Genomic DNA, 8,092 nt, shown 5'->3' with positions numbered 1-8,092 from the left:
CAGCAATGGGGTGGGGGAACTGTTGGCAGATTCCCAGCATCTGGGAGCCATTTCACTCAAGAGCAGGCTCAGCTGCTCTCTAGTCCTTAAAGGATACAACACACCTGACACTGTCCTGCTGCTCCCTGAAGCTGTCACCGTCTACATCTTTTCAATCCTTTGTAATACTCCTACAGTTCTCCCAGCTACTCTCTGAGCTGTCCTTTTACATGTCCTCATAGCTCAGCCTTCCCTTCTGTACTCAGTTTTGGGCCTTACTACAGTTTGAGAAAGGCAATGAAAAACTGGACTAAGTTCAGTGAAAAGCCACCAAAAGAGCTGGGAACTGGAGCTCAGCAAGAAGAGGCAGGGGGAGGTGGGCTTGTTCAGCCTGGTGAGAAGAAGGTTGCAGGGGGACATAGCAGGAGCCTGCCAGTTAACAAGGAGATTAGAGAGCACACAGATCCAGGCTCTCATGGTGGAGATGAGACAATTGAAAGGACAGAGACTGAAACTGGATACAAGGAAAAATTTCTTTACCATGATGACAGTGAAACCCTGGGACAGGTAACCCAAGGAGATGGTGCATGCCCCACCCTGGGAGGTTTTCAGTTCTAGACTGGATAAAGCCCTGAGCAACCCAATGGGACCTCACAACTGACCCTGAATGAGGAGGAGACTGTACCAAACTGCCTCCCAACCTGATCCAGCCTGCCTTCTCTTAAGGAAAATGGGGTGAATCGAAATGATAATCAAATCCAGTGCTTCCTCTTCAGCAGGGCTGTGGGAACCCTGCAGTCAGCACCACCACCCTAGGATCATCCCATGGCAGCTAGAAAAGCCTTGTCAAACACTATGAATGTCAAGGGAAAAAAGTAGGACAAAGGACTCAACTGAGTTGCGACAGTGACACGTGCCTGTGCTGGGGGAGGAGGAGGAAGTGGTAGAGCACACAAGTTAAATGGGCCAAGAGCCTGGACACAGTAATCTATCAGCTGCATCACCAGCAGAGCGAAGCTGTGAGATGGCAATACATCCTTCCCCTTCTGCCATGTGCATAACCTGGTCACAGGAGGATGCTCAGCTGTGAGCAATGGCTTCTTTCAGTAGGAGCAACCATGCACAAATGGAATTCTTCCATTATTTTAACAGCTAAGAGGGACTGAGCGAGCCACAGGGAAGCACAGAGCCCTCACTCTGCTGAAAGGGGCAGTGGCTGAGATGCTGGGGCAGGTCCCACCCCAGCCTCTGCCCCTTTCTCCCTAGGCAGAGAACAAGCTGTGAAGATGCTCGTGTTATCCTGTTATCCAATTATCTTTCACTCACCTTTCAAAGCTGTCAAAAACCCCCAAAAAACCCTACACAATTTAAAAGGTGAAGGAAGGAAATCTCCTGGCCTCTCCTGAGGAAGAAGTATGGGAAGTTTTCCCGACTGGGGGAATTAATTTCCTCAGAGGAGATCACTCCCATTCTCCACTTCCCTGGCACAGATGCAGGAAATAGCAGTTGGGTCTATAGAGGTACATTATTTGCTATTTAATCTGAAAAGCAAAATGCAGGATGATTGTCAAATAGTGAACTCCTGGAGTTTGTGTTCTCTTGTGATCTGTCCTTGTTATCTCAGCCTCCTCCAGATTAAAATGGATTAGATATGGGAATATGCTGTGAGCCACTGAGGGTCATCTCAGGTGTAAAGATGTTCCATACCCCCTCACTAATTAAAATGTCACTTTCCATCATAAAAATGAGTGGGTTTGATCCTGTACACTGAATATAATGCTGATCCAGAGCCATGCGACATAGTAAGATCACCTAAGGATAAGTCAGTAAGGAGAGAACATGAGGAGGTCATCCTGCTCTGAGCAGGAAGAGGAAGGTCCTCCCACTTTCCCAATATGTTCTTCATGACCATTTGTCCTTGTGCAGAAGATGCTGCTTGCTTCCCTCTATCTTGTCCATGTTCTGGATGTCTTGCTGTTGAATTTACCACTGTAACATCTGAATGTGAAACCAAGCAGGTGTACTTCCCTGGCTGTACCAACTGCGATACAGAGAGGGTAAGTCTGCTTCCAAGAAAACATGGAAGGTTTTGCAAGAGTCCAGTAGGCTGGGATGGGAAAAACATCAGGATCAAAGACAGCTGGTCTGAAAGAAGCTCCAAACCATCCAACATGGAATTTTGCTGCGTGGTTTAACCGCTGCCGCCTGCATCCTGCCTGTAAAGTTACCAAATGACAAAGGATTTGCCAGAATTTGCATCACAAATGTGAATTATCAGAAGAGAAGCCAGCATTAGGTGTGCTGAGAGCCTTGCTAAGACCTCTCTTTTTAGGCATTGCACACCAATTGAGTTCAAAGCCTGGATTGTGGCATGATAGGCGAACACCCCAGCTCTGTCCAAACAAGGTCCAGAGGTTTAGATGCTCAGCATTTAGGTGCTTGCAAAACATGTTGACCCCTGAGGCTCATGATAAAATCTAAAGCTCCCTTTGAATGTTAAGTGTTTAACATGAAGGAGCTGGTGTCCCATTGATCTGCTGCCAATGTTTTAACAAGGGGATGCCACAACTATTTCCTTGTGTGAATTTTGCTCAGTGAATGGGGAGAGACTATAGAATTCATTTTCTCATGTTTGCACAAAGGAGGAATTTCCAGCCAGCACCAAGAAGAGAGAGGGCAGCAGTGTAAAATGTGAAGAAAAGAATAAAACCTACTTGCATTAAAAACTGTAAATAAATAAAAATGCTGGTGCCTGGAAAATCAGGGTCTGTGTAGGATGCAGGGGGAGTTTATCCTAGAGGTGGGGAAGGAAGCCCACAGCTCTTCTCCAGGGAATGTTTGGGGTTTTTTAATTATTGACACTTTATGCAATCTAGTGCTCTTCTAAATACAATTTTATTAGCATGAGAAGCCAGTGGCTGCAGGAAATTAATGCTGGTGAGTTCAGCTTCCAAGACAAAGCGTTCTCTTAGAAGGAAGAAGAAAGAGACCGATTTGGAAAGAAGAGCCTTGCAGCTTCTGCCTAAAACCAGCCTCCACCTGCCATTTTCTTGTTGCAGGCTTAAATGGAGCAATATTCCCTAGTCTCAGCTTGCTTGTCTCTGGTTTCCAAAGGAGATGAGGCATATGCAGTCACGCTGTTTACCAGCTCTCCTGTCACCCTCCCACAATAACCTCTGAGAGAGGAAAGAACATGTCTACGGAGGCTGGGTAAAGAAGAAAGGCACCCGCTGTCACCCACCCGCTGGGATGGGGAGAGCTGGGCAGGAACCCATGAGGTGATTGCACTGCTTGGCTGCCCAGCAAGCATGTACCAATTTGCCAGGCAGGATGGGACAGAAGAACTGCTGTGGACAGGAGGACGCAGCCCATGGGAGCCGTGGGAATCACCGCTCCAGCATAGGGAGCGCCTTGCTTCCCAGGAGGAGGGTGATGTAATACCATGGTAAAGCAAAGGCACGCATTAGGCTCCAGCATGGCTCTATCAAAGCACTTTCCTGGGAATTGCAGAAAAAGGAATCCAGCCAAAGAATTGTGCTGAGCTTTATTTTATTGAGCAGAGATGGCGGAGATGAGGGCAAGCTGCTCTCCTGCCCATGAACAGGCGTCTGTGGCTGATGCTGATGAGGGGTCAACTCTTGCTGCTGGGTGACAGTGAGGACTCAGCATTTTCCCAGGTGCTTCAATCTGATTTTCCCTCCACTCCTCCTGTAAAGGAGCAAGACAGTCTTAAACAAAGCAGTGTAGGACAGATGCAGCAGTGTGGGATAAGGGGCTCATCCCGCTGAACAGGACCATTTGTCTGACTCATGCTAGTGTACCCTGGTGCCTCACAGGCAACATTAAGCCATTTTCTCCTCTCTTTACTCCTCTCAGATTTCCCTTAGGATAAGTCAGCCTTGAGCGTGCATGAAAAGTGAAGGACATCTAAGGAAAACTCAATATTTTTCAAGCACATTCAGTCTAAGCATGTGGCTCCAATTACGTCTTCTTTAAAAGGTGACAGAGCTCAGCAAAAGGAGAAACTCAGGTTCCTCTGCTGAGATTTTCTGTCTTGTTCCACGAAGTCCATTCAGACTTTTCCGGAATAATTTGGCACAACTCAGCTCCCTCATTCCTCCCAACACTTCTCAGTATCCAGAAGAGTGGGCAGTGAGAGTTGCAGCCTGTGGCATATAGTGGGAAATATGCATCAAATTAGCGTGTGCAGAATGTACAGGCAGGATGCAATTGCCTCCCAGGCCCCGTGCTGCCTCTCGGCATGGCAACCAGCAGCATGCAAAGCCTAGAAATGAATTTAAATTAACTTGCATTCACACAGCTTCATTCCAAGGTGGAAATATTCCACTTGCATGATGCAGGAGCTGGACCCTACAAGAGGAGCAGCCTGGATGCAGGGCATCCCCTCCATAAAGAATATCATTACATACGTGGAAGGAGCTAATTCTCTGTTATTTCAACCCCCTCTACTTTCACTTACAGCACTGCCTTGCAGAAGGCACACTTGTTTCCATATGTGATGCCGTCCGTGCCACAGTGAGGGTTGGACTCCCTTGTGCAGTACACGCTTCTATTTACGAACTCTCTACAAATCTGCAAAAGGAATAACAAAGCACCCTTTCAGGACTCGCATAGTCTTTCTTTCACTTTCCAAATTGGATAAAGATCACTAATACAACGTCTTTTCTGCCAAAAGGACTAAAGCATCAGTGATGACACTACATATGTACTGAAGGGAAAAGCCCTGTCAGAAATGAGCAGAAGCAGTGTTTCAGGGGAACTTTTGCCCCATATTTGAGGAGGGAAACTACAGTCACCTGAGAGAAGTCTTGATCTCCTGAAGACAGGAGTGGATTAGCCTAGGCATGTAGAAGAAGAGTCAGCACGGATGCTCTTTCGGGCATTTGGCGCCAAGTTAGCTCAGTGCTGTACGGCTTCATGCACCTTGCGAAACCATGCACTCAGCGTGGTGCTTGCTGAGCTTTCTGCCTTCCCAGTGAAAGGAGAAGAAAACCCTAGTCTATTTGGAATCAAAACTAGTGTCCATGAAATATACACGTATTTTGTCTCTGGACCTTGTTTGGAGGCGTAGAACACTCTCAACAGGCCATTTGTTTCATGAGAAGATTGGAGCAAAGCAGACAAAAGTGGTGCTGTGTATAAACACAACCCTGTGCAAGCACCCTAGACCTAATCATGAGAAGAATTTGCTAAACCAACCATCTGTTTCCTTCATTTACTTGCTAATGTGGCCACACAACATCTCTGGTACAATGGTGAACTCCCCAAACTGCTGGAACTTCTTGGAAGCACCCACCTACTCCCAGCAGACATTAAAACCTCTTTACCATGCACCAAGATCTTACAAACCCATTCCTCCAGACAGTGCAGATTCAGTAAGCAGAGAACTGCGCTAACCTCTTCAATGTCTTGACCTGCAACATCTGGAAGAAGAAAAAAAAAGAGAAAAGCAAACAGATATTTTCCATTTCAGCATTATTTTCTAATGGAGGCTGAACTAAAGCCACGAACCCTTTATGCAAACAGTGAAACACACACCAGGTTTTTCCTACTCTGTCATTTCGTGCAGCAAAGGAGGGGGCAGGAAATGCATTATCTGAATTGCTTTTCAGTATTTTGCTTTTTTGAAAAATGTTACTAAAATACCATGTAATCAGTCATTCAGCTGCTAACTGCACCTCAGACACATAACCCAATCTCCTGGAAGGCAGCCACTCCCGGGAAAGTGAGCTGCCATATCGGATCTGGAGCTGCACTCAACAGAGATTTTAAAGCTATATTGACTTTTAAGGCTTTTAAGCTCCTGCACCTCTGAACAATGAAAATGGCTGGTACTGCTAATGAGAGGGTACTGTGCAGAAGAAGGAGCACCCCCCCCCATCATGCTCAGCTTTACAGCCATCCTCAGCACAGCACAACCCAGAGGCTCTCCCAGAAATAAGTTCATCCTGGGCAAGATACAAAGAGATGTCATGGGGTGATACAGAGCAGAACAGGGACTGCTGATCAGTAAAAGTGCAAAAATACACACTGTAAGACTCTGGGCTTGAAGCCAATCAGTTCATCCTCTGTATATTTCTGCACTGCAAAGACTGCAGCCAGATGCATATGTTGAGCCCTTGTTGTGAGACCAAGCAACCCTGCCATGTCTCTAAGGGGGAGCCTGATGCTCAAGGGTGGGTTGAATGCAGATTTGCAGAATTTGGGTCACAACACTGGGGAGCAAATAGTCAGCATCTCACACAGGAATAGAGATTCAGCAGTGAGGTCACTGCCCACTGTGATGGTGCTCTGGGCAGGAGATGGGAGGAAGCTGTCTTGCACTTGGGCTTCTGCAGACTGGAAATCCCACCCAACCCAGTCAGCTAGAACATCATCACCCATCAACCCACCTGACTTCTGCTGGTTGTATTGCTCTTTGATGTTTTATCCCTGGCATTGGTGTATTTATCATGTCCCCAAGTTAGGCTGGGCTGGCTTAATTGTAAAGTCACTGTTATGGCTATCTGCATATTATTTACAAAATAGCTCATTAGATAGTTTTTATAAATATTACATGTGGCTACAGAAGACTTTGTGATGATGTCTCTTGACATCTGTTTATTTTATAGGAGATCACAGAATTTGCTGCTATTCTGCCTGGCCTTGGAAGGAAGCCTCAGCACTCTGACAGAACCCAGACCCAATTAAAACTCAATTAGAGACAGATGAATATTTCATAATGAATAATGTGTACAAAGTAATTCATCTCTCTTCCCCATGCACAGCTTGCCATTTTCTCAAGTGAATTCTTTATTCAAATTATTCACAGAAAAACAAGAAGGAATAATTCTTGTTCTGCATGCTCTTCAATAACTGTCACCACAAACCTTGCAGAGCTGGGTCAGCTGGACGTAAGTAATTGATAACACTGACGTGACCTATATGTTCAAAAACCATCACTCAGCTTCCCCAGATCATCAGAGAGGTGTGTAAATCTCCAGATAAATAAATGCTGGCTCCTTTTAATTTGCCCTCTTTGCTCTGACTCCTTGAGGACATTCGAATTTAATTTTAAAGCTTTTCTCTGCCACATAAACGAAAGCTGAAACTTTAATCTAATTACGTTTCCACATCTCCAAGGAAAACACCAGTACCAAGACGCTTAGGATCAAAACAAGAGCTGATGACCCTGAGGTGAGTGAGTTTCTTCTCTAACTGGTTCAGCAAAACTCTCCAGTGAACATTTGCACCAAAACCCCCTCATCATTAAGCTCTGCTTCAGTACATTTGTTGAAAGAGCAGCTTAGGATTTGCTCGCTGTGACACCTCCACTGCGTTATTCACTGCGGAGGCACACAAGGAGCGGAAATATGTCATACGACTGAGCAAGTCCCACAGATATTTTCTACTTGCTCAGCTTTATCTTCAAGCCCGTCATCCGGTGATCAAGGCTCTTTCGAGTTTGCTGTTGTCAGGAAAGGTTTGGTATCTGTTTTTCTTTTCTAGGCTAGGGAAAACATCACTTACCCGAGAAGAAAGAGAGCAACAGCAGGCTGAGAAGCATTAAGGCACCTGTTGCCTTCATGCTGCAGGTAGCACTTTAGTCCAAGCCAAGCGATGTGTGCAGGAGGTGTCGTCTCAGCACTGGAGGCCACAGTGCACACACAGACCTGCCTTTCTGTGTATTTATGTGCCCATCCGTAGCTGTCCTCGTTCTCCACCTTAATTGTGAGAACTTCTCCACTTCATTTCTAAAGCCATTATTGGTCCTGGCCTTGTTTATGGTGCTTTAGGAATGCTGCCCTGTCCACATCAAACCTAGAAAGGGATAATTATATGAGTGATAGATGGGCTTGTAATATTTTATTTTTTTATTTTTTTAATCTGAATAGTCACAGGATTCTCACAAGGGTGAATTTTCAAAGCAATGATTCATCGGGGAAGCTGGTAATTTTCATTCTCTGGGCCCTCACTGAATGCCAGCTCTGAGGCTTTGAGTGCGGCGTGATGACACTCACTAGACGTTACGAAATAAATCACACCATGAGAATGTGTTGTCTGTGAAACCAATTATACGTTGTTCCCTGGCTATTTTTGAGGATGGATCTAA

General features: G+C 45.7%; 1 protein-coding gene across 2 annotated transcripts; it reads right to left on the bottom strand.

Annotated features, from left to right (window-relative positions):
- Nucleotides 1-3,509: 3,509 nt before the first annotated feature.
- On the bottom strand, nucleotides 3,510-7,729 carry LOC101870493 (serine protease inhibitor Kazal-type 6-like). 2 transcript variants are annotated; one of them, XM_031047439.2, is made up of 4 exons: nucleotides 7,510-7,729; nucleotides 5,350-5,423; nucleotides 4,460-4,572; nucleotides 3,510-3,687 (listed from the first exon to the last, which is right to left on the bottom strand). In XM_031047439.2, exons 1-4 carry the CDS (start codon nucleotides 7,565-7,567, stop codon nucleotides 3,642-3,644), a joined length of 291 nt encoding a protein of 96 aa, XP_030903299.1. In that variant the 5' UTR covers nucleotides 7,568-7,729; the 3' UTR covers nucleotides 3,510-3,641. The 2 variants fall into 2 exon arrangements, with proteins under 2 accessions (XP_030903299.1, XP_005147376.1); XM_005147319.3 differs by having other exon boundaries at nucleotides 5,398-5,423; nucleotides 7,510-7,728.
- Nucleotides 7,730-8,092: the final 363 nt, after the last annotated feature.

The sequence above is a fragment of the Melopsittacus undulatus genome, chromosome 10 (genome assembly GCF_012275295.1).
Source record: "Melopsittacus undulatus isolate bMelUnd1 chromosome 10, bMelUnd1.mat.Z, whole genome shotgun sequence".
Lineage (NCBI taxonomy): Eukaryota > Metazoa > Chordata > Aves > Psittaciformes > Psittaculidae > Melopsittacus > Melopsittacus undulatus.
This window is presented reverse-complemented; position numbering and strand designations above follow the sequence as displayed.